The sequence below is a fragment of the Podarcis vaucheri genome, assembly GCF_965113315.1.
Source record: "Podarcis vaucheri genome assembly, chromosome: 5".
Lineage (NCBI taxonomy): Eukaryota > Metazoa > Chordata > Lepidosauria > Squamata > Lacertidae > Podarcis > Podarcis vaucheri.
In genome coordinates, this window is record NC_138763.1 from 25,937,419 (window position 1) to 25,963,878 (window position 26,460).

Sequence of the window (26,460 nt, forward strand, 5' to 3'; positions counted from 1 at the left end):
CTCAAATAATAATAATAATAACGATAATAATAATAAAGGGAGAAAAGCGGGCGGGCGGCCATCGCGGCAGTGGTTGCCGCCGCAAGCGCCTCAGGTGGACCCACCCCCTCGGTCCCCTCCCCCGCCTGCCTTCTCCTCAACCGCCGCCGCCGCCTTCCCGTCCGTCAGAGAGTCTCGTCCGCTGCGGGGCTGCTCTCCCTCTCTGCCTTTTCTCTCTCTCTCTCTCTCTCTCTCTCCCTCCGTGCGTCTCTTTCCCCCGCTTCCTCTCGTCCTCGCCTTTCCCTCCCGCCCGCCTGCCTCGAGTCCCGGCTTCCTCTCTCTCTTCCCCCCTCCCTTTCCTTTCCTTTCCTTCTTCCCTCCTTCCCCGCCAACCCCCCATCCGCCAGGCGCGAGCCGAAGATGGCAGGCTGGCAGAGCTACGTGGATAACCTGATGTGCGATGGCTGCTGCCAGGAGGCCGCCATTGTCGGCTACTGTGACGCCAAGTACGTCTGGGCAGCGACGGCCGGGGGCATCTTTCAGAGCATTACGGTAAGGGCGGCCGGGGGTAGGTAGGTAGGTAGGGGGGGGGGTCCCGGTCACGGAGAGAAGCGGGGGGTGGGGAAGAGAGAAAGAGGGATGGATGGAAGGCAAACCCATGATTTGTAACCCCCCTTTTAAAAACACCAAACCCGGGCGGGCATATTTCGGCCCTTGGAGGAGAAGGGATGGCGGGCGGGCGGGGGGTGTCGGCTAGGCTTGGGCTTTGGGGGAGGAGGCGGATGAGCCCCACGGAGTTGCACCTAATCCCACGAGGGGCGGATTGCAAAGTGCAGCCTTTTTCCTTTTTTTCCATGCATAGCGCGCGCGCGCAGGCGAGGGAAGAAAAAGGAGCGCCGCGTGCGGCGGAGGCGACTCTCCTTTTCTCTCCCACAACTAGGGAGTGGGGAAAGGGGGCTTTCTGTGTTTCCTGCATCTCTCCCTCTTCTTCCTCTGCCACCCAGCTAAAAATACCGTAATTATTATTTATCTCTTGCCCCCCCCACCTTGGACCAGTGGTGGTGGGTGGTGGAGGCGAGAAATCTGGGGGCGGGGAGCGCCCTCGTGCAAAAAGCTTTCTGCCCTTTTGCTAGCTTGCATTATGTGTGTGCGCGCGCGTCCCCTTCCCAGTCTTGGGCCACGGCCGTAGCGCCCCCACCCCCCCAAAAAAAAGAAACCCAGAGGGGTGCGAGAAAAGGGAATAGCAGGAGAGGCCCAGCTGGGTGAAGGTGTAAATGGCAGCGAGTTTCCCTCCTTGCGGTGTCTCCTCTCCTTCCCGCCCACCCGCAGCTTACGATGGCCGTAAAAGCGCCTTTAATGGGAAGAAAGCAGCAGCCCGCGCCAGTTAGGCCCCGGGCATTGCTGCGCCTTTCCCCCTCGGATCCGAGGCTCCTCTCCGCAAGTAGTGATTTGAGGCAGTGGGAGAAAAGGGCCCTTTATCTGGTGGCTGGGCGGGCGAGGGAGGAGGGGGCAGGCTGGCGTTTTGAGATCCCCTGCTGCTGGGCTACCTCGCAGCTCGCCCTCCCTAGCCTCCAAGGCATGCGGGGCCAGGTTGGGACGGGAATAGCCTCGGGCTTCTCGGGGGACCATTTTGTATGCCAGGCTGCGGGGCTCCTTAATTGCCACGGCAATTGGGCTGGAGCAATAGCCGGCAATACGGCGGCGGGAGGAGGAGGAGGAGGAGGGAAAAGGCCGGGCGCGGGGAAGGGAGGCGATGATTCTTGGAGAGGCTTTGCGTAGGATTCCCTCGTCTCTGGTCCGCACTGCTGGGGAGAGACTTGCGAATCCAGCGTAGGAGGCTTTTGTGAATCCATTCCTCGCCACTGGTTCCATGTTTTTTCACCTCCAAGATGGCGCACTGCCGCTGATTTTATTTTAACCCCTCCTTTTCTCTTCTCTCCCGAGATATTAATCACCCCGTTTCTGCACTGCAGTCTTTCTATTTTTCCCTTCTCTCATCTTGCCATAAAGTTTTCTGATCATTCGAGATAAGAGTTTATAAAAAGAAAGGGGAAAAATTTCCGTGAGAAGGTTGTGTGCTTGCCTGCTTAACTCACCGATATGGTATCTGCAGGCTGAGAGTGTTGAAATATATATTGAAATTATATAGATTCTGTTGGCGCTTCCCCCTTTATTTACCCGTGCATTAGGTGTGCAATGTGATCTTGCATTACAACAGGGGTGGTGGCTGGCTGGCTTTATCCCCTTCCACTCCAAAATGCCATTTTGGCTGGCTGCCTGTCTATGCAGGCAAATGTCATGAAAAGCGAGCTCCCTTATTCTAAACAGCACTCCTCGCCCCTCTTGTCAGTGCCCCTTATTGGGAATAATACTGAGGGCTCTGTCAGCAGTATTAAAGCATGGCTTAGCCTTGTCCTGTCTGTAGGAGGCATAGGAATGGGTTAAAAGAAGTGGTGCCCTTGGTAGCTGCTGAGCCAGTCTCTTTGCTGCTAAGATGTTTATGGGTAGAATCTTGGCTTATGCTTTGGGAATGGCTGGGGCCTGCTATGACTCTGCAGTTCTACTGGAACAAGATGCCTATTCCATCATACAGTGCCGCGGGAGCATGTTTTCTTGCTTGGGCTGCCTTTTTCCATTTTGTTATATGAATATACACACCTTGCACTATTCCTGAGAATAGTAGCCACCATGCTCTTGTTACTATGTTACGCATTTTTTGGTATTTATATTGCAAATTGCTCCGCGATCGTCGGATGAAGGGTGGCATAAAAATTTAAATTTAAAAATTAATTAATTTTCCCCCTGCTTGTCTAACATTGAGCCACCATACCCAGTTTTTGAGGGTTCTGCAAAGCATGTGCATTTTCCACCTGAATGGCCTTATTAGCATTGGAGAAGCTGTAATGTAAACTTTGTAATCTGTGTGGGAAAGAACAGAAATGCACAGTGTTAGAAACAATAACCTTGAGAACACTGTAGTTTAAAAAATATGGTTTAATAGCATTCCTGAAACTTATTGATGGCCATGTAGCTATAAGTAATGGAGGTTATTCTGCATTTTGTGCCTATGTTGCATGTAGAACATAGACCCTTTGTGCTTCTGCCATAGTGCTTTAGTTATTTGGCACATTGCAGGGAGTGGTCCTGTAGACAGCATGAAGCTCTAATATAACTTTTTTTTTATCTTCTCTCCCATAGATGTATATGTACAATCTAAAATCAGGGTCTCATCATTAATTGCATACTTAATGAAAAACATATTTGAAGACTCCGTGGGTATCATCCTACTTTGTAGCACTCAGAACTACTTCATTAACTTCATACAGTGTTAGACTCTAGAAGCTACAGTTGTTTCTGCTAGAGTTATGTTCTCTTTTTGCTATTACATTAGTACATTCAGTGTGTACATTGACTCTTCAGAATCCAGGTATGAGAGCTTGCTCTAAAACTCTATGGACTTCTCTTTTTGACAGCCTGTAGAAATAGATATGATTGTAGGAAAAGACCGCGAGGGCTTCTTCACCAATGGTCTAACTCTGGGTGCAAAGAAGTGCTCTGTGATCAGAGATAGCCTCTATGTGGATGGTGACTGTACAATGGACATCAGGACAAAGAGCCAAGGTGGCGAGCCAACATATAATGTTGCTGTAGGCAGAGCTGGTCGAGGTAAGCTTGGAACTTTCACTAGTGATCTGGTGTTTTGTTTTCTACTGCTTAAAAAACATGTAGGCTTTAAATTATCTCAATTGATCTGTCCAACAAGATCTGGATTAGGTGACTGGCTGTCAAAATAGCTTTGTGGAGAATAAGACCATATTCTTAAGACTAGGCACCCAGGATGTTAATGTTTTGGCATTTGAAATTAATTGCTTCAGGTAGAATAAAAATGCAAGTTCAGGTTTCTAATTTTGGAGGTTATTTACTGTACAGCAAAAGTAAATGACAAAGAGCACATGTACCTGGTTGCTTAGCTAAGTAGTTCATAGATGATTTATGCATATATCAGTTTATAAATATGGAATATCTGTTGCTTTATATTCCCAAGGCATCCTCAATACTTCAGGATGCCAGTCCATGCAGACTTCTCATATAAACCTTCAACTAAATAAGAAATGCATGTTGGATGGTGTTCCAAAAGGAACTTCTAACAACCTGATCCTATACAACAGGTGTGGGGAACTTGTGGCCTTCCAGCTGGTTTTGGACTCCCAGCTCCCATCCATCTTTGTCAGCATGGCCAGTAGTCAGAGATGAAGGGTGTTGTAGTTGGCAACAGCTGAGTGCCACAGGTTTCCCACAAATGCTGCATACTAGTCTATTAAAAACCCAGTGCTTAGGATTGTACTTTTTAATTTGGTATATGGTACTGATCATCATTCAGCTTGTTCAACTTCCTGTGCTCTAAAACTGCAGTCCTGTACCTATTTAAGTAGGAGTGAGACCCATTAAATTCTGTAGAGTTTACTTCTGTGTTGACATCTATAGAATTGTACTGTTCGATTTCTTTTTTTAAAATTTACGTAAAATGTTGGCCTATTGGACTAATTACAAGTTACTTTGAGGCAAACCAACTAGTATAGAAGTAGAAGCATCAAAAGTGAGAGGACAGTGAGAATGTAAGATTGTTTTGCGCGCAGACCTATAACACATTTTAGTGACACCTACTGGCATATAACAGTACACGCATTGCTAAAGGTCTTCAGGACTCTGCTGTTTTGGCATAAACACAATTGGATTCTTTTTGTACTGTGAAGAACTTTTGACTTATGAACTACTAGAGCAAGTGAATATGATACAGTAGGTTCATTCCAGTTATTCCAATTCATATTACCCCACATCTGCTTTATTTACCTTGCAAGAAAATGTAGCCAAAGCTTTCTGACCTCACAGTATACCCCATGTGTCTCATTTAAAAAGCTTGGTCATACTAAATTAACATCTGTGTCTGCTGAACATTCTTTTCAATTAAACAAGGTAAATGTTCAAAACAATATAGTAATGCTGTGCAGGTAACTATTCTGATATGCCAATATTTGAATATGCTTATTGTACTGCTTTATTAAAACTTGGAATATTTCCTTGTCTAACACACTCCTTTGTAAAACTTCTTTTCTTTTCTCTTTCAGTCTTGGTCTTTGTAATGGGCAAAGAAGGGGTCCATGGAGGCGGATTGAATAAGAAGGCATACTCAATGGCAAAATACTTGAGAGACTCTGGGTTCTAGTTGCTAGGCAGACTGTTAAGTATTAGGGGAAATTGCTATTAAACTTTCCTGGCCTCAAGCTACATTGTGGAAACTTTATTAGCAATGCAGGGTGATGGGGTATGAACCTGTGTCTCCTTTGTATCCCTCTATTGGTGGGGAAAGGTGTTATTCTTTCTTTAATTCTGTTCATCCTTGTTTCCTTGTGTACTCCAGCATTGGTTATGGCCATGGGAAAGGGAAGGTGTCCATGGAGGGACACTCAACAAGAAAGCTTATGAACTGGCTTTATACCTGAGGAGGCCTGGCATCTAAGCAGCCTCTCCCCATCCACATAGCAACTGTTTTCACCACCACCTCTTGTGTTAAAAGTACTACCAGCCTATAGATGGCGGTTTTATTTACACATTTCCCTATTGTCATGGCTCCAGTTACCCTTTTCGTTTGTCTGTTAATCACTGTTGTACCCATGTTCTGTATCTGGCACCATCTATTGCAACACAAAAGATGATATGCATGATACGTTGAAGCCTTGGGAGGGAATCATGCCAAGTCCAGGCGTTACTTGTCTTAGCAATTAGTGCGACATTGAGAACTAAACCAATTTAAATTAAACTCAATAAGGTGCCGATTGTACAATCCAGATTGATCAATGCCTCCTCAGCACTTTGAGCGTTTACACAGCTCATTAGTCTTCCTTTTGTAGAGCATGGTTGGGAGGGAAAAAGTGCATGCATATCTCTACTTTCCTCCCCCTTGTCCTTACCTTTAATCCACTCTTCTTTTTTGTTTGTTTGCTTCCATCTCTATCTATCTATATATATACATTTTTAAATACAGTGCCTGGTTTGTTTAACCAATTTGCTGCTTGAAAGCTGTCACAAGTGTTGCTTTAGTTTTGTTGTTGCTCTTCTGTGTAGACTTGCAAAACTCTTCATGGTGTCTGAAGCGCATCCTGCTTTTAAAAGGGTAACTGCAAAACTATGGAAAGGTGCCGATGCTCTTCTCCCCTCCCCTTCACCACCATCCCCATCTTGAATGAATCCCCAGGGACATTCCATCACCGCAATAGCTCAGGCACGTAATTTTGTTTTTGTTTTTGCCAGCTCCTGTTCTGTAGTTGAAATGTAAAAAGGCTGCCATCATGGACTTTAGATATCCCAGTGTAACCATCTGGAGTGTGTCCGGTTTCATTTTTTCATAGGACCAATTTGATTTGCAGCTTGGGTTTTTATATGAAACTGCATTGTCATTGTCAACAAACTACCACCTCCAGCTATACACCTATAGTCTAGTCTGAGATCAGTCTGTCAGATCATCAACTGAGAAATAAGATTTGCTGCTCTGATATCAGTGTATGTTTTGAAGGTTGGTAGTTGTAAGATAAAACGGTCCAAACGGATACCATTTCAAATCTAATCTTCATTTGGCCTGTTATGCCCTTGCTGCAGAAATTGTGGAGTGAACTGCCTTGTGCACTAGTCATCCGAAACATGTGTAACCAAATTGTCAGTTTGAGCACAGTACTAACTTGTATGTCCATTTAAAAGAGAACTGCAGAACTCTGTATACAAAAGAGAAAATGGAAGATGGTCTTGGTTGGAATAACTGAGTTGGCTGTCTTGTGATGAATTTTTAATGTATTCTGTGCCATACTAATGTTTTAAAAAAATGAACTGTTGCTATTGTGAGATGGATTTTAACTGACAAGAAAGATGTCTTCTGAATGGCACTACTTTAGGGACACTAGTATTTGCTTCTATTGTTCGGGCCTTTGTGGATAATGTACAGACTTAAAACAAATTCTTGTTGCTGATTTGTCCATTTATTTCCCTGCACTTTGTTACATCTGGGATACAGTCTAACTCATCTGATTTAATATGCATTTCAAAAAATGCCATAACTATTAAACACCTTGTTTACAGACAGATGAAATAAATTTATTCCAACCAAATAAAGTATGAGTTAGTGTGTTATGTGGTTCTGATCTGCCCCTTATGAAGGCCTGTCATATTGCAGTGCCCTTGTGGCGACCTGACTGTTAAGGGTGGGTTTAATGTTGTATTACATTTACCTGGGTCATGTCTTTTGTTAATAAAGTGCAGCCCATTCATTGTAATGGAGTCACTCTGGTGTAAAATTTGAGTATAGTTCTTTATGGACCTGAACTTATAAAGATTACCTCTTGAACTATAAAACTAGCTTTTAGTAATAAAATGAGACGTTCCTATACCAGTTAATATGCATTTGTGGGAGTGGGGCACCCTGAGGCAACACTCTGGTACTATACAAAAACTTCTCTTAAACAAGGTTCTTTTTAGAGACTGAGTATAGCCTAGGATGGTGTTGCTCTGCTGAATTCTGCTTCTGTTACAAATGAGAGAACTATGGTCTTGCACCCCTCAAGCTATTCCTTCTTCAAGGATGTACCATTTTTAAAAAGTAAAATTATGTAGATTTTCCTCTTTCTCTTATTTCTTCCCCCAAATTGCTGTAAGGCTGCTATAGATATCTTTCCACTGCAGCAAGCACTTATTTAGCCTGTGTGTCTCTTCAGTCTAAGTGATTATTATATCTGCATGTGGAGATCCTTTTCCCTTGTAGCCAGCAGCTCTTAGTTTGGAAGGGAGAATTAAGAGTTGCACATGGAATCACCATATTGCAGTCCTATAGGGATGTGGCACTTAGAGATTGTGAATAATGTTTCTTTCCAGAGCAGAAGAGTATCTGAAGGTAACATACCATAGGCAAGAGCTAAATTATCACTTGTAGTGTGTTACAACTTTTCTCTACCCCCACCTTCCTACATAATTTTCTCCATGGTGATTTGTCAGCTTGGACTGAACATATGCATACTGTCTAAGACTGCCATTACCTATCCTGATCATAGCCTTGTGTGGCATGGAAAATCTGGAACCACTTCACAATGCATGTTACAGCTGGGTTAGGGAAAATGCCACAGCTTAAATATTCTTGAAATGGGCTTAGGAATCAGCTACGTGATGTGTTTGATTTTCCTTTTTAAAAGTCTGCCGCCCTATTAAGAACCGTAATTGACAGTTGTGCAAAATTTGCATATAAAAATAGTTCTGAAGTGGAAAGCATACTTTGTGTTTAGATATACACATGTGCTGTGGTAAGCATTATCATGAAAGTGGTATTGCTTCCTGAGGGGGAAAAGGGGGATTTCTCAATATCAGGGAACCGTTTTAGTTAATTACTCTTAATTAAATATTGCAGTCCTAGTTTAAAAACTTAGCTAAAGCTTTGTTTTTAGAAAGTTCCTGGTGGCATATATGAACTGTTTCATCACAAATGCTGTTTTTATGAGAAGTAAGTTGAAATACGAGTGGTGAGAGGTGGGTCAGCATGGGGGACAGCTATAATACTCTTTCCCCCCCCTTTCCTCTCAAGGATATGAATGAGCCCTTGCAATCCTTGTTTGAAGAGTGCCTGTCTTTTCAAGAAATGAGTCTGATTTTGTCTAACTGATCAAAATGAGTTGATTCTTTTAAGCTGGGTGAAAGGTTGGTCTGGTGAAGAATAGAAGTTTTATAGACACTTTTGTTCTTTTAACTTCACAATCTTTATTCTGTTAATAGCATTCCCTTTATTGGTATTTTTAATATTATTCACTCTTTCTTCATAAATAGAAATAGATAATGACTTCAGTAGGTCTCAGATGTTTTCTTTTGTGCAGATGCTTCTCAAGCTCTTCTGTGAGGTATATATGAACGAGGTAGTAGAGGCTCCAGCACTTCTGGAAGAAAGTAATTTATAGTCATACCTCGGAAGGCGAACGGAATCCGTTCCAGAAGTCCATTCAACTTCCAAGATGTTCGGAAAGTAAGGTGCGGCTTCTGATTGATTACAGGAAGCTCCTACAGCCAATTGGAATCCGCATCAGATGTTCGGGTTCCAAAGAATGTTCGCAAACCAGAATACTCCCGGGTTTCTGGCATTTGGGATCCAACGTACAACTGTACAAATATCTTTAGCTAGTCTTCTCTCTCCCCCAATCTTTTTTTGCTTTTACAAGCTTCTCTTGGATATAGGGACTGCAAAATGTTCATCGGGGCTGGTGCAAGGCACGGCACTGCCTGAAGTGGGTGCCCCTTCCCCATCTGATTTGATGCTACTACCATGGCAGCAGCGCTGGTGCTCCCTCACTCTCTTAAAAGAAAGTGAGGTGACCCGAGAGAGTGCTTGTGCTGCTGCTTTGCCATAGCATCTAGAAAAACTTTTTTTTTAAAAGTAAAGTAACCAAAGTAAAAAAGTAAAGGGACCCCTGACAGTTAAGTCCAGTTTCGAACAGCTCGGGGGTTCCGGTGCTCATCTCGCTTTTCAGGCTGAGGGAGCCGGCGTTTTTCCACAGACAGTTTTTCTGGGTCATGTGGCCAGCAAGACTAAGCCGCTTCTGGCGCAACAGAACTCCAAAACCAGAGCAGCGCACAGAAACGCTGTTTACCTTCCCGCCGGAGCAGTTACCTATTTTATCTACTTGCACTTTTTGAAATGCTTTTGAACTGCTAGATTGGCAGGGGCTGGGACTGAGCAACAGGAGCTCACCCCGTCACAGGGATTCGAACCTTTGGGGGGGGGGAGCTGACCAGGGATTTGGCAGGTGGGTGGGCTGCAGAGGTAGTGGGTGGCAGGCCTGGGTAGAAAGGCAAGCAGGGTAGCTGAGCACTGCTTCCTGGCCCCTGCCACCTAAGACAGTTTCTCATTTCACCCCATGAAAAGACTAGCCCTATTGCCCAGTGATCCTTGGGTCTTAACAAGAAGTTGTACATTGGAATTCTAATAGTTCATTTGATTCTGTTATTGCGTATTGGTCAGCTATTGTGTTGACTGATTTGGAAAGATATAACTGGATGGTGCATCTATCAGTGGGTTCAGGTTAATCTTGGATATTTCCGCATGCTTGAACGTTCCTCTCCCTCCACACCCCCTTTACAAAATGTGGGCTAAATTGTGAACATTCGTCATTCTTCCACCAGTCTGTTACTTCTACAGAATACATGCAAAAATGTCTGGCTCAGATCCTCGCATTAAGGCGCCCTAATACACCCTGATACAAAAAGTCCTGAATGGTTCTGGCTAGTGTTCCTAGGCTGCTGCAATATTGTAATATGCAACATTTTTGCCTTCCCTGTGGAACAGGTTATAGAATAGAAAGCTGTATCCAAACTGGTTGAACTTGCTGTTGTATAGTATCAGGGATATTTTCTGTTCTCAATGAACTGCCGTTTTCTTAAACTTGTTTGACTATACTAAAGAAAATAAAATGGGATAGCTAATCAATAGCAAGGGGAAGGGCAGCAGCTCAGTGGTGGAACACCAGTGTTGTATGCAGAAGACCCCAGTTTCAATCCTTGGTATCTCCAAATAAGGCTAGGAAAGACTTCTTTCTGGAATCTTGCAGAGCTGTTCCTGGTCATCATATAGTCAGGGCTGAAGTAGATGGGCCAATGGTCTAACTCTTCTATATTACTAGGATGGCCACTGGGTACAAATAGTGCTAAATGAAGAAATCATGCTGGTTTTGGAAGGAGTTCAGTGAGTCTGTTTGAAAGGATCCATCCGGTTGCCTTCCTCCAAAATAATTCCAGTGGGGGAGACCTTTATATAGAACTGATGGTCAGCTGTCTCCATTTACCCTTTTCTCTGATGAAACAAATATGGAGGGAGGGGAGCCATTTGTGCACAATAATGCCTGGAGTGGAAGGGCTTGTGTGTGCATTTTAGCTAATGCATCTAATGACAGGGAGCCCACCATGCTGGCATATGACAGGTGTGACCTGACTGGCAGTCTGAGTGATGAATGTTGAGAAGGGCAGTTGAAGTAGCTTCTGTGTGGTTGGTTTCTACATGAGTAAAATGTGTGGGATAGGGCAGACAGGATTGTAGCAAAGCAGCAGCTTGGTAGTGAGAGAGCCTTGGAAATGACTGCAGAAGTCAAATCTGCATAGCACAAGGTTTTGAAGTGCCAGCTGTAGCACGTTTCATCATTCCTGTGTCAGCAATAGATTTACCACTTTTCTGATCAATTTTCCATAAGTTGAAGTGCTTGAAATGGCTCTTTAAAAAACCCCTTAAGGGTCAGGACAGAAACCAAAAATATTACTGCATTGCCATTGTGAAGAAGTCTGTAAGGGCAGTGAACAAGGGACTCTGTTCATGCATCTGAGAGAGTGAGTGTAATCTTAGATCCATTTACCTAGAAGTAAGCTCCATTGAACTAGATACAGTGGTACCTCGGGTTACAGACGCTTCAGGTTACAGACTCCACTAACCCAGAAATAGTACCTCGGGTTAAGAACTTTGCTTCAGGATGAGAACAGAAATCGTGCAGTGGCAGCAGGAGGCCCCATTAGCTAAAGTGGTGCTTCAGGTTAAGAACTGTTTCAGGTTAAGAACAGACCTCTGGAACGAATTAAGTTCTTAACCCGAGGTACCACTGTAGTTGCTTCTGAGTAGTAAGATTTTTTAACGTGAGTGTAACGGGCCATGTGCATGTTTGTTGTGGGGGAAATGTTAAAAAGGCTGAAAGTGGAAAATAGAAGGATGTACTGAGAAGCTATGGGGCAGGGGACCTGCTCTACAACATTTTTAGTAGCTTTCCATATGTACATTTAGTATAAAAACTTGCTTTTGCAGCCACTCTACTACTCTTTGTTGCAGATCTCTCAAGAGTTAAAACCACCATAACCCTAGGCATTCTTAAACTTAAGTAGTTTTTGCAGTTCTGATCTTACATTGTTTTCCTGGTTTTCTCTAGATCTTCAGTACCTGACTTTAGTCTGTATTAGTCATCGCTCTATACAGCACCACCTCCTGAAATCTTGCTCTCCTATAGCTAAAGCCTTGGTGCTGTTCTGTCATGTTCAGTATGCACCCTTTAAGTGTGTGAATATCTACCATATTTTCTCCTGCACTTTTTGTGGTTTCTCATAGCTCATCCTCTTTGACTGCATAGAGATCCTCTCAAAGAGTCATAAAGCTAAAACTCCTTCCCTGCCCCTCCATCAAACCCTATTACAGTCCACCAACTATGTTGTACTAGCTGGTGTGTTCTGTTGAATATTCTACACATTCCCTTGGGGCAGTGGCTGCTGTCAAATCATTGGTGTATTATCTTCATTTAATGTAACTGAAAAACAGCTTCTGATGGGTGTATTCAAAGTATGCACCTTCACTGATAAAGTAGAGCAACATTCTCTCTAGTGTGTACACTTTAGTTTGATGCTTTGACTTCTGCTTATGACTGGGTTGTGTACTGATGGATTTTGATAAAAACTTCCATATCTCTACAGAGGGTACTTGCTGGGTAAAGAGTGGTTTTCAGCTCATAGTTAAGCTGTCCTGAGCAGCAGTTAGCAAACTTTTTCAGCAGGGGGCCGGTCCAGTGTCCCTCAGACCTTTTGGGGGGCCAGACTATATTTTGGGGGGGCGGGGGGAAATGAACGAATTCCTATGCCTCACAAATAACCCAGAGATGCATTTTAAATAAAAGGACACATTCTACTCATGTAAAAACATTTTGATTCCTGGACCGTCCGGGGGCCGGATTTAGAAGGCAATTGAGCCAAATCGGGTCCCCGGGCCTTAGTTTGCCTACCCATGGTCATGAGGAAGGAACCTGATTGATGGTTATTCAGCTCCTCAAGCACTTCTGTTCCTGTCCTTATAAAAGAGTCCTATGTTATGGTTTGCAGTTTCCAGTTAGGCTGATAAGGGGGTGCAGACATGTACAAGTTGGTAAAAGACTGCAAAAGCCATTTCCCGAAATTGTCATCTAGCATACATCATCTATCTCATGAACCATGGCACCTACAGCTATGAATTTTGTCAAAGCTTTTGATGTCTCTTTAACAGCCAACATAATGAAATGATGTAAATATTAGCTGGAACATGTGTAACAGATAACAAACATTCCAAAATAAACTTTGGATCATCAGAGTTCCAGGAGCATCTCTGCTGTGAGATGGTGTTGAATCACATGTAGCTAGCTGTCTGCTACTTTCATGTGCCTATTTACCAGTAATAGCCAAAATGCATTGAACACCATAAGGAATTAAGCCACCCACACCTCTGTGAGTCTGCCCTCCTATGAGATAGTATTGAACCTCACCTGTGCCATTTGCCAAAATATGTTTTTTAAAAAATGAATTGGGGATATGCTCCCCCCACTGTTGCAAGTTTTTGCCACTCCAAATGATTCACCCAAGGTCCAGGAAAGCACCCCCTGCAAGACATTTGACCCAATGCAATGGTTGATGCAACCAGCACATGATGAACTATTGAATCCCCCCCCCCGTCTAAATGAAGGTGTTATCAGTAATGACTTTACTATAGAAACTGTTAGAACCACTGGGCCAGGGAGGGTTATTATTGGTTAACTTTACATCCCACCCTGCCTCCCAGAGGAGCCCAGGGCGACAAAAACACGAGTGATAAAAGTAAGATATTTAAAAACATTTAAAGAGTTTATATGCAGTGAAAGATGCAGTGCAGAGCTACTGGTGCCCTCCAGCTGTTTTGGACTACCCCTTCCATAATCCCTCACCATTGGCCATGCTGGCTGGAGCCGATAGGCATTATAGTCCAAAAATCTGGGAGGCATGTCAAGATGGGCTGCCATAAGCTTTCATGGTGAAGAAGCAGGCTCTATTTTATGAATGTTAAGTCTTTGAAATGCCACAAGACTTTTGAAATTAAATCTATATTATTACTGCCCATTAGGTTTAATAAGGATACTGTGCACTGAAAGCTTTAGGACTTTATAGTGATATGTATTTTGTAAGCAGGTTGAGTATGTATGCATGTGTGGCGGGGGAGAGAAGAGTCCTTCATCTAACGATTGTTGACTCATTTGTGTGTCGTTTTCGTCCCCCCCACCCCCACCATCTTAATTTTCCTCCAGTCACATTGAGTGACCTTTCCTCAGCTACCACAGTAACTTGCAGAAATGATTTCTCAACAGCTGTGAGAAGACTACTGACAGCGTTTGCATTTCTTTTAAGTTGACAGAGGCTTCCCTAAGACAGGATATTTGAATATGATGAGGGCATTGATGCACTCAGGCTAAAGAGAGACTTATATTTATGTGTTGTTTTTAAAAAAACTGCACAATGCCTAACACAGAAACTGCAACGTCTGATTTAGAATTGAGCATATTATAAGTGACAAACATATACTGTTCATTTTCTTGGTTCTATATTGGTCATTGGACATGAAAAGCAAAATATGCTTTTCAATAGGACTCTTGATTTCAAAAGGCTTGCACAAGTAATTCTTGACGTGTTGTGCCCTAAAATCTATTTGCTGCAATGTGAGTGAATACTTATGCATTCAACAGTTGAACTAGGTTAAATCTTCAGCAGGTAATATGGTTGATGCCCACAAGCATTTCCCAAAAGTTTACTTTATTATATTGGCTCACAGCTCCCACTGACAGCAGCCTCTGCACCATTTCTTGCTTGAAAATAACACAGAACAGCCATGTGACACTCACTATAAATGGGGTGGAGACTCCAAATGTTGCTGAACTACTGCTCCATCACCCCTGAGCCCTGCCCATGATGGGAGTCGTAGTCCAGCAGCACCTGGATGGCCACAGTTTCTCCATTACTGTTGTAACTACTCAGAGATGGCAAAGTGATAATGGCAAAGTGTCTGTTCATGGAATGCTGCTACCTGAATGCCACATAGTGGCAGAGAGGGGTTTTCTTACTGCATGAACACAGTTTCTCACGCCTCCCCCACCCCCCTTTTGCATATCCTCGGGGAAGATTGCTTTTGTGGTTCTGTGTTCACAGCATTCCACTACATTTTGGTTCAACTGTAGTTTTTAAACACTCAGTTATGTAGTTCTTTCACATACAGTATTAAAGTGGAAAACATGTTTTATTAACATCCTTTCAAACTTTCCTATACAAGGCCATATAAAAAAAAAATCTCTGCAGTTTAATTATACAGAAGTGTGGCTACTTTCTACATAGTTACAATTGTATACAATTTATCTTTTTCCATGATATACTGTAAGTAGAATTCTGTTAGATATTTATAAGCACTCATTTTTCAAATCCAATACTTAATTTTTCTATGTGCATAGTTGTAGCAGACTAATGGATCTTCAAATGCTCTGTATAGAGGTATATATCCTTTGAGAATCAATAGCGCGCACACAAAATTCCATATTTCTGTATGTGGTGTGGCCTGATGGTGTCTTTCTGCATTGGTCCCCACCCCTGTCTTAAGAATAAACTGAGTTGCTTTTAGCGAAGTGTGCCAGATGAATACATTTTTATCCTGATTATTTTCCTCAGGAGATGTTTAAGCCTAAGTGATGCTGAAACTTCTTTCACTACTTCCAGCAGTTCTTGCAAGCACAATAGGATAATGGGAAGGGCAGGCAAATTGCTTTTCTATGGAGATCAAAGCCCATCTCCCTCATCTGTTGGAGAAGCTCTTGATAAATGAATACTAAAACAAGCCTACCTTGTTCTTTCACTGAGTACTAGCTGTTCTAGGAAAAGCCCTCACAGACACATACCCATATACTTTTTTTGGTTGGATTTGCAGGGTAGAACGTACCATACATGTAATAAATAACGTTGTCAATATAACCTCTGCTTACCAACACACTGTAAGCAAGAAAAAATATTTACTGTCCTGGCTAAACTCCATTTTAACAAGGTGCTGAAATAACATCTCTTTCTGTGTGCATTGTCGTCTCTAGTGATGGGTGTGCCCCATGTTACTCATTACCATTGTGACGTCCAGTTAAAACGCTTGTCTTCAAAAGACAAATGGGAACAAAACAACAACAACAAAGAAACCTGTAATGAGATTAAACTATATAGAACACTATATGAGCAGCTGCTTCTACTGAAGCAACAGCAGGGTCACAATGTGCTTCCCTATGTATGTGTACATAAAAGTAGAGCTCTCTGGACAGAGGAGTTCAGTTAACACCATTTGTTCTGAAGTTCAAACGGTATTTGCCATTCTGTAATCCTGTTCATCATTGGGCTGTAGCTGGACTACTATACTCTCTTCAGTCATTCCATTCTCTGCATCGCTACTGTCGATATCTTCATTGTCGTCGTCATCTTCATCCTCATAGTCTGAAGACTCGGTCATGTTCGGGTGAGAATAAGACTCTGACAGCGCCCCAAAGGACTGAGTGCTGACGGAAGCAAGCGGCCTAAGCAAAGGAGTGTTCTCGGAGACTTCATTTTCTTCCTGGCTGTCCGTTTCAGAGTCTGAATCTCCCTGGGAAGGGACCACTTTCTGTTTACAGACTGGGCATGTTTTCTTGGTTTTAGTCAACCAGGGATCCACACACTTGCAGTGGTATGCTGTTGGGGGGGAAAGAGAGAATCACTTAACTTTATCAGTAGTTTTAGAAAGAGGGTGGTTTATATTTAATGATAAAACATACACAGCACTGCCCCCAAACCCCTACCTGTTCTATAGCAGGTAGCTTAGTGGGGTCCACTTTCCTCCCCCAAAAATCAACCATGTGCTGCTTAGGTGTTATCCTCAATGGAGGAACAACAATAAAACATTTGCCAAGCTTCAATTAATTTTAAAAATAAGGGGCTAAAGCTCAATATTAGGACATTTACAAGAAGATGATCTTGGGTTCAAGTTTTGGGAATATCTCATTTAGGAAATTCTGGAGAGCTGCTGCCAGTCAGTGTGGATAATACTGAACTCGATGGACCAAAGGTCTGACTTGGTATAAGCTCCTTGTACCAAATCAAATAATTGGTCCATTTAGCTCAGCATTGCTGCTACTTTTAGAAGCCCTCTGGAAATCCCAGATTGTTCCTGTGCAGAATTCTAGGTGGCACTGGGTATCAGGAAAATACTTTTGTCGGACTGCTTAAAAGCACAAAGTGCTGTATAAAAGTGAAAGGGGCCCCGTCTGCAGCTCTCAATCTAATCAAATGCACGTACTGCCCTCATTTAGATGTATACTTCAGCCTATTACTGGGAAAAGTTATTCTGGATTAAGGCAGACATTACACTGTCAGTCTCTCAGATAGCAGAATTAATCAGGGAGGGAGCAAATTATGCAAACACCACTTTCTAGCTGCAATCAAGGCATTGATGTGTGTAACACTTCCTAACTTTTAGCTGACCTACATGTTCAAATAAGTAAGAGTGCATAGATTTCCTCAGATTAGCATTTCTAAATGCAAGTAGGAAATGGCATATTTGAATGTGGCTCCATTCCCATATTAAAAAGAAACATCACTAGACAGGACTTCTCTCTGGCTATTGCTGTTGGCCATTGTTGTGTGCACTCCTTGAATTTGCTACATGACTTTCCTGGCATGCCAGTTTTTTCATAGGAAAGGGTTTTCGACATGGGAGAGCAGTCAAACAGAGCATATGCATGATCTGGCATATGCATTTGGCAGTGGTGCAGACTCCAGGGGAGGGGAACCACCTGCTTCTTTGGATAGTGTTGACTGCCATTAGCACTGGGCTGCCTGGAAAAGTTGCCATTCCATCTGTGCTTTTGCAGCAGTCTGCTGAACAAATACAATTTTATTTGTCCGTTATAGTACTTTAAACTATTCTCCTGCTTAACTCCACATACTAAACAACCTGTTGAGTAGATGAAAGTAGGAAGGGATGGTTTTTTCCAGTTTTATTATTTTCAGAAGTCCCAACAATACCCTTGTATTTCACTGTGCATCTTGGACAACTAAAAGGATTTGTTAACAACAACACAGGTTTTGATTTCTTATTCGTTGCATTTTTACATCAAGCCCAAATGAAGTTACTTGCCATGAGAACAAGGAAGGATTCTGAGCTTGTCTCCATCCTCATATTCATCCAGGCAAATGGCACAAACATCATATTCATCTCCTGCAGCAGAAAAAAAAATGGAATAAAAGTTGCATTACAAAAGTGGAAACTCAAGTATAAGATAGAAAACTGGCTCTACGGGGAATTTCTCCTCAATCCTGCAAGGCTGTTTTAGAATGCAGGACAATTAATTTGATGAAATGTTGTCTCTTTTGTTTTTATTCTATTACTGTGTCTCATCTCTTTCTTCATGTTAAGCTATTAATGCTATTTTCTCACATTCTTACAGGGTCACTTTCCATAACATTTTAAAATACTGCTAAATGCAGGCTTCTCTCATAGAGTAATACTGAGAATGCTAAACCTTTGTATTGTCCTTGGAACCTCCAGAGAGTGCTGAGATCCCTGTATGAAATGCTGGAGCCACGGCCAGTCAGTATAATAATAAAGCAATGTTTCGAGTGGGTTTAAGGTAGCTTCCAGTGCTGCTACCCCAATTATGGTAAGGTGTAAGAAAAATGGGTGACGATGGGCCCAAAACGCAGTAGAGAATAGTCATAAAGAGAGCCCTGTATTGAGATCTAATAACACCAGGCTGCAAGGAAACTAGAGCTCTTGTTTCATTAGACGATGTTTCTGAGCTGCCTACAATACCAAAATTATTTCTGATCTTTTCTCAGAAAGAGCAATGTGTATCATTTCTAGTCCTGGAGAGATAATTGTAGAGAGGTTAAGCAATCTAAGACATCTTAATATTTTTACAACAGAATAGTAATTTGTTAATTGTTGGAGTCATGATTCCTAAAATTATTAATAAATAATAACATGACTCTGTGTGTGTGAGAGAGTAATATATACATAAATATAAAAACCAACAATATGATGAAAATACACAATTTGAAAGGGAAGATACCTATGGTGAATTTATGTTTGCTTAGATATTAATTTATCAGGTTAGATGATTACCCTTTGAAGTTTACTAATTGTTAATGTGAATAGTTCTGATTCTTTTAACATAATAAGACCAGGAAGTATGCATCCTTGTACCCCAAGCCAGCATGTTACAAACATCCAAGCTCAGACACACGTACACAATTCCTCTATATACAATAGTTCTCCTTTCCCTATTTATTTCAACGGATGGGCACCTGACAAATACATGGTATTTTGCAACGTTTTGTGTAACACGGGATGGAAAAGCCAAACCGCCTTCCAGGAACTTGTCTGGCAATCGTAAAAGAGTTGCAACTGTATGGTGTGCCGGCATGTACTGCTTCAAAAAAGAGAGCACTGGTTAGATGCAGAATTGTAGAGTTGGGAGGGACCATGAGGGTCATCTAGTACAACCGCCTGCAATGCAAGACTCTTTTGCCCAACATGGGGCTTGAACCCACAACCCTGAGATTAAGAGTCTCAAGTTCCACCAACTAAGCTATCTGAGCAACACAGGCAGGGGCAGCAGCCCCTAGTAAACCTTATATTGCTAAATGCCTGTACAGTTGAAGTGTTTTAAGATACTAACAATGGAAGCCATGAAAATAAAATTACTAAGACTTGAACCATATGAGGAGTTATACAGTATTGTGAAGTCAGGCAGATGGGCCAGTAATGGACAGTAACAGGATAAAGGACAATCTCATTTGAAAGAATAACACAATTTCTAAATGACAGAATTGTACTTATATTACTTTAGTTTATAATAACACAAACTGTACACAAATCACTGTTTTCCTCTTTGTCAGCATCCTTAATATGACTTCCATGATAAACTATGGTCCACATTTCTTATGGTTTAACTATACCAGTTAAACCAGTTATATGAACATATGGAATTCTTCCCAATCTTGCCACATAAGGTTTACTTAGCATTGAATTTTCAGCCTACCGTAGACACCTTCAAACACTACCTTCTCCCAAAATTAGTTGTAAGTCTCAAAACCATGACCCCCTATTGAATCCAACAGACATGATCAGTGTGTTTCTTCTTTTACTTGTACAGACGGAGCCTTCTGTTAAAAAGGTGGGCTTGCGATGGAGACACCTGGTGCAGAACTCAGCAGACAGGCTGCTCACTGGGACAAAATTGCCTGAGCATTTAACACCAATCCTGGCCCGAATGCACTGCCTACCAATTGGTTTCTAGGCCAAAGTCAAAGTACTGGCTTTGGCTTATAAAACCTTCTGCAGCTCAGGAGCCTAACACTTCAGGGACTGCCTCTCAACACATGAACCAACCCAGAACCTGCATTCTTTACCTGAGACCCTTCTGAAAGTGCTCACTCCAAGCGAGGCACAGAGGATATCAACACAAAAATGGGTGTCTCAGCTTACTGAATGCTCTCCCCATGAAGGCCCACCTGGTACCATCACTATGTGTTTTTAGGTGCCAGGCAAAACATTCTTATTATCCCAGGCCTCTGTATCTTAATTTTTCTATATTACTTGTGTATTTTAAGTTGTTTTATCCTTGTTTTTAGTGTTCATTTTTTGCAAGTCTCTGAGTTTCAAAAAAAGCAACTAACAACAGCAACGGCAGTCTCTACAAAGACTCCACAAGCTCTGTCTCGATAGGGAAAGCTGGCTTCATCAGAAAATGCCTGACCAAGTCTTCAGGCTCTACATCCTAGATGCTAAGAAATGCATCACATATAATAAAAGAAAGGTCTGATTCTCTTCCCTTACTACTGTGGGACAGGTGTAAGGCCATTCCTGCACAATACCCCTCATGCCAAATGCAAGCTACCAAGAACAGCCAAGACCTGTTGGCTCAGAATTAAAGCAAAAATCCAGCAAAGGAATAGCTGGATCCCTCTCCCTTTCTAAAAAGTTTGACTAATTAGCCTCATCTGAATGCAAGGAATCACACAATGCTTTTTCGGCAAGCAGAGTAAGCTGCAGTTGAAAGAAAACCCAGGAATGCCTAATACCAAGATTACAATCCTCTGGAGCTGCTGCTTTACTTCCCATCCAAATAAGTACCAGGAAAGCCCTGAAAGGTTAATCCTTTAGCATCAACAGGGCTGAAGCTGTTGTTATTGGTGCTAATGGATTTTGCATTACTGTCCTGGGAAATCTTATCTAGCAACAATCAAGCCATTTTTATTCCTCTCTTGCCAAATCTGACAAAGAGCCAATATGGGGCTAGAGTTGGCCATCACACAAGTTTCCCTCTGTAGGCAACACCAGGGATAACTCAGGCTTGCTCTGTCTAGACGCCAGCATACTCAGAGCTACCACATTGTTTAAAGGAGCTTTGAAGAATAATTAAGACTGAAATGTGCCCTATTCCCCACCTCCCCCAACAGGCTTAGAGCTTTTTTCCTTAGGTCTTCCTACGGGAAGTTGACACAGTTTTATATGCAACTTAGCAAATGGCATTAACAACCAGTGAAATATTAGCTTCTATCTTGATGCTTTTGAACTAAAGCAGTGTGAGCGGGGAGGAGGTCACACTAAAGATGGCTGTTTTCCAAAATAACTTTAAGAAACCTTGCACACACTGAAAAGTGGCAAGAAATATGTCTGCCTGTACATACTAAAAACATTGTGTTCCTTAACAACATGGGGGGGGCAGGGGTATGGTTCACTCATGCGCAAGCAAATATGCAAGGAGAAGCAAGGAGGGAGGGCACTGCCAAGTCTTAATAGTTTTGAGGGCAAAGGTCTATAGCAGGAAGCCTCCTCCACCCCTGGAGACTCTGCCTGCCATTTAGAAGCCAACTCAATCCACGTTCTATTTTTTGTTGCCCTTTTCTTCACATTTTCCAGCTCTTCAATATCCTTTTTGAGGTACACGACCAGAATGCTATCCAGTATTGCAGCTCAACCACAGATTTGAGTAACAGAATTATGCTACTGGAAGTTCTATTCTCAATCTCTTTCCTAATGATGCCTCACAGGGAATTTTCTTTTTCACAGCTGTTGCACATTAGTTGCAGCGAGCAATCTACTACAATTCCAAAGTCTCATTCCTGCTCAGTCATGGTCAATTCAGGCCCCATTAGCATTTCCTTGAAGTTACGATTTTTTGCCCCAATGTACATCACTTAACCATTGCTTTTTCTGAATTGCATTTGTGATTTTAATGCCCATTTCAGCCAATTTGGAGAGATCCTTTTGGAGTTCCTTGCAATATCCCCCCCCCCCTTTATCACCTTTAACAATATGGTGTCATCAGCAAGCTTGGCCGCCTTACAGATCACTTCTAACTCCAGACTATTTATGAACAAGTTAAAAAGCAGAGGTTCCCAAACTGATTTTTGGAAGAACCCACATCTTACATCCCTCTGTTGTAAGAACTGTCCATTCCTGCTCTCTGCTTCTTGCTCTTCAAGCAGTTACTGATCCATAACTGCTAAGCTCACTTAGGAATCTTTGTTAAGAGACTGTATAGAAAGCATATTGAGAGTCTTAAGTATACATGCTGTACGTGTGCTTATTGACATTCTCAAATTACTCTTAAGAGGCTGGTTAGATGGGTCTTATTCTTGCAGAAGCCATGCTGGAATTGTCCAGTGTATTAATTTAGTAGATGTTTGGTCCCTGTGTTCTAGATGATGAATTTTATGAAAAAATAAGTGCATTTATTCTGCACCTCTAACCTGGCAGATTAGGGAAATATAAAGTATGCAACCATTATTTGAGAAGTAATGGCCACCATGTGATTGTAATAGTATGCACTGGTTATAGGAGATGGGGAATTAACGCCAGCAAGTGGGATGAATGCTGAATCTGAGCTGAAACTTTTAACATCTGATTTCACAGAACTTTGCTCACAAGCACATTACATTAGAAAGACAAGACTACAAGTTATCAAAATATGACTTCCGTATATATACGTGCTTTGATTTGTAAAACAAATTAATGAATGTGACAGTCTACTAAGACCCATACCAAATCGTGCCATTTGAGAACTGCTGGTCTAAGTGGAGATCTACTCTATTTTTCACACACTCTCTCTACTCATTTTACCCTCATTAAGTTAACATTTCAGATTGAAAAAGATATTTGTGGTTTCTCTGGCTTTTACCATGATGGAAAAGATGGAATCTTAATTCATCTTTAAGATTCAGATGCTCTTCCAAACCTGTGAAAGACTGAATGAATTGAGTTAGCTGTGATTCTGCCTATCATGGAAGACCAGAATGAAGAGCTCTATGCTACTGTCTCCATCAATAATAGATTCAATACAGCACCCACTCAGTTGATTCCACAAAGGCCCCTTGATCAAATATTTATCACTTTTCCAGCGGTTTGTACAGTTAAACAATAATTTGGCAGTAGGTTTGAGTATAAATGGACTGCACCTTAAATGTCACACATTGGAGAGCTCCAGTGTAATTAATTAGCATTAGCAGTTAGTAATAGCCTTTACAATAAAAAAAATGTAGACTTCAGGAAAGCAACAGAATAATCCAAAAGCTTTCCTTGGAGTTGCAGAAGATTTCTGGGTTGTCGTCTTGCCTCCAAAGAACACAAAATATCAGTGTTGTAAAGCCTAGTCTATTTGCTGTTTTAAATCAATTGGCATTGGAATTTAATTTTTTTTATAGTAATTTGGAATGTGCTTTCCATTAGAAGAGTGCAAATATTCAAATAAAGTGGAAACAAATAAAAATAGTATGTGCCTGAGGACTTTCAGCTGGCACCCATCTCAGAAGCCTGTGGCTGTGTTCATGGGGACAGCTAATACAGCAGCTTATATGTGCCTGAAATTAGTACATAAAACAAGAACTGCCTGGAATCTAGCCATTAACTTGTGGCAGACCTGTCATCATGAAAGGAGCACTACTCTTGTCAATGGTTAGACAGGGAAGAGAGTTGTGCCCTCCAAATACCCTCGCAGCAGCTCTGGCTGTTCAGGGCCAAACGAGATGTGACATTGAGAAGTGTGTCATTGGATCTCCTGCAATTATTATTATTTTTAAGTTTAAAGGTCACCTGATCAGGACTGCAGCACCAGGAGGGGTATGTAACACATTATTCTATGCCACTTTTCTGATTAAAATCACAACACTCCAAAGCTACTATTTGCCATGTAGGGCAAAACATGCAAGTATTTACAGCGCTAGTAAGTCAGCATTTGCCCTGTAGAGAGAAAAATACCATAAGGGCACCTGTGTGGCAAGTAGCTTTGTGGGACTATTTTCATCAGAGGAGAGGGAGAAATATTCCCCGCCCCAAAGGCTGAGCATTTGCAGTGTGCCCCTCCATTAAGCCCGATGGATATTATTCTTCAGAAGTGCTTAGGAGAATGTCTTTCTTCCACGATAAGCAGTGTTATTCCACTGATATTTCAAGTGTTCATATGTGTGCCTCCAGCAATATAAGTACCAGACAGATTTTTTAACTTGAAGAGCCTTACACCTTGTCTTCCTTCCCCCATTGCTTTCCTCCTCAGTCAGTTCTTAGGAAAAGGGTTGACTTCCTATTCTAAGCACCCAGCAACAGCTTTAAAGATTTAACAGACTTGCCTGGCTGTCAAAATCAGCACTTACTCTAGAACTCAATTCTATATATAGACCCGTTCTACAGTTATATGTGCAAACTCGTGATAGCAGTTTGAGGTTTTTTCTACAATCAAGTGACATATAAATTTTGTGAAATAAATAATAAATTAAAAAATAAATATACGGTACACTTCTCAGAAAGAGGACTCTTTCATCTCCATGCCTCCCAAATTTTGGAAAAGGTATGTTCTCGTGACACTTCTATACCACTTCACATTTTGAGGTACCTCCACATGGCAGGAAACACATGCAAGTTGACTCTAGTTGTCAGATCTCTGCTAATGGAGGTCAATTGAAAACTGGCAATACCTTAGAGCAAAGGTTTGATCAGAGCAGTCTCCAGGTTTGAGGGGACCCTCAGCATGGGTGCCCCTATGTCAATGTGGCCTCCTAAACATCAGTGGGTGACCCTGCTTCTATTCATTTCCACCATGACATAGTGGCAGATGGGAAGGCATATAAATGAGAGGACAATGACTGCACTCCTCTAAAGAGCATAAGGCAAGCTGCCATTATCATCACCCACAATGCCCTGCAGTGAAATAGCATTATGGTGGGCAACTTTGAGCAATTGCAGTGGGGGCTGACTGGAAAACAAGGCCTGGGTCAGCAGACGTCAGCCTCAGCAATGGTCCAAACATGCCACCTGCTGACATCAGCCTTGGGTATGATATTGTGGCCTATTAGATCTCTTCCACTTTTATGAAACAAAGCAAAAAGCAACATGCTTACTAAACACATACATGGATACCCTAATTCTACCACACCCCTCCCGTGCTCCATAAGCAAGGCATACTGGCAAACCCAGTAAAATAACATGCAATTCAACAAGAAGAAAATAATACTCCTTGCATATTTGTCCTCTTTAATTCATCTCCATCAGAAATCCTTATCAGGAAAAGAAATTAACACTCCTTTCTATTAAATTTTAAGCCCGAGAAACAAAAATATTCAGCAAATATCAGCCTCATTAATTTTTTTATGAGAAACTAACTTTGTATATGACACTGTGCACTCTTTTCAGCTGAACATCTGCTTTGCAATGTCCTCAATAATGGAAGACGGCAATCAAGGGCGAACAGCCAATAGGGTGCAGCTCTGCCCCGAAAACCAAGCCCATGTGTAAGCCTCATATATTCATGTTGCCAATGACAATGTTGTAGTTATCTTAATGTCACTGAAAATCTCCCCCTCAGTTGTTTGCATGCTACAGGTTAAGGATGAAAGTCCAATGAATTAGGCAAAACATGTAGAGCAAAAACATTGGCAAAAAGATACATACTCTTCCTCCCCAAGAACTGAAGGGCTTCATATTGGTTCAATGAATGTCGGAGTTGGGGAAAGGGTTGCAGATTGTGCCTGACTAATACAGTCATCACAGTTGTAATGGAAAGGAGAGACTGAAGGGAAACATGAGCCAATTCAAGCATAAGCCTTCAGTTCTTGACTTAATAACTGATTTGTAAAACACATACAACAGTGCGTATACAATGATTAAACATATTTCCTTTTTTCAAAAGCAAAAAACCAAGACTCCCGTGTCCTCATGTGTCCAAACTATTAGGCTACATTAGCAGTCAGGTCATACTGCAACTGGCTCACACACAAATAACTGCTTATGCAAGCTACTCATGCAAACAATGCTCTGTGGGAGTCATGGCCGTGCTGTTGTAAGTCACAGACTCACGGAAGAGGAATCGTAATCACACAAAAGTTTCCTTTTTTAATACCACACTGCTCATGTCTTACTCGGCTACAAGTAATCACCAAAGAAGCTCATGTGAATAGGCTACTTGCACAAGTTTTAATTTTAATTTTTTAATTAGTTTTAAAATACACAACACTGATCTGCAACCAACGAACTTGCCCAACCCACATAAACCAGTTGCTAGTATTAAGGTGATAATTATGTTATTCTTTCCTTTCCCCTCCCAACAG

General features: G+C 42.0%; 2 protein-coding genes across 5 annotated transcripts in view; one reads left to right on the forward strand and one right to left on the reverse strand.

Annotated features, from left to right (window-relative positions):
• Positions 1-199: 199 nt before the first annotated feature.
• On the forward strand, positions 200-7,140 carry PFN2 (profilin 2). Its single transcript, XM_082224693.1, has 3 exons — positions 200-531; positions 3,453-3,645; positions 5,106-7,140. The coding sequence occupies exons 1-3, from the start codon at positions 400-402 to the stop codon at positions 5,201-5,203; spliced, it is 423 nt and encodes a 140-aa protein (XP_082080819.1). The 5' UTR covers positions 200-399; the 3' UTR covers positions 5,204-7,140.
• A 7,932-nt stretch (positions 7,141-15,072) lies between these two features.
• The window catches only part of RNF13 (ring finger protein 13), a 48,984-nt gene continuing 37,596 nt past the window's right edge, over positions 15,073-26,460 (reverse strand). For all 4 annotated transcript variants that reach the window (XM_082224526.1, XM_082224527.1, XM_082224528.1 and 1 more), the window contains exons 9-10: positions 17,993-18,073; positions 15,073-16,548 (exon numbers count right to left, since the gene is read on the reverse strand). In XM_082224526.1, coding sequence (XP_082080652.1) covers positions 16,178-16,548; positions 17,993-18,073 — 452 coding nt within the window. In that variant the 3' untranslated portion in view covers positions 15,073-16,177. The remainder of the gene's footprint in view (positions 16,549-17,992; positions 18,074-26,460) is intronic.

What these genes read in the sequence shown, in the direction of transcription:
- PFN2 (XM_082224693.1), top strand. Translation starts at nt 400, where the DNA reads ATGGCAGGCTGGCAGAGCTACGTGGATAACCTGATGTGCGATGGCTGC. An exon ending in GCATCTTTCAGAGCATTACG is followed by an intron (nt 532 to 3,452) that starts GTAAGGGCGGCC and finishes TCTTTTTGACAG; the next exon opens with CCTGTAGAAATAGATATGAT. An exon ending in TGTAGGCAGAGCTGGTCGAG is followed by an intron (nt 3,646 to 5,105) that starts GTAAGCTTGGAA and finishes TTTCTCTTTCAG; the next exon opens with TCTTGGTCTTTGTAATGGGC.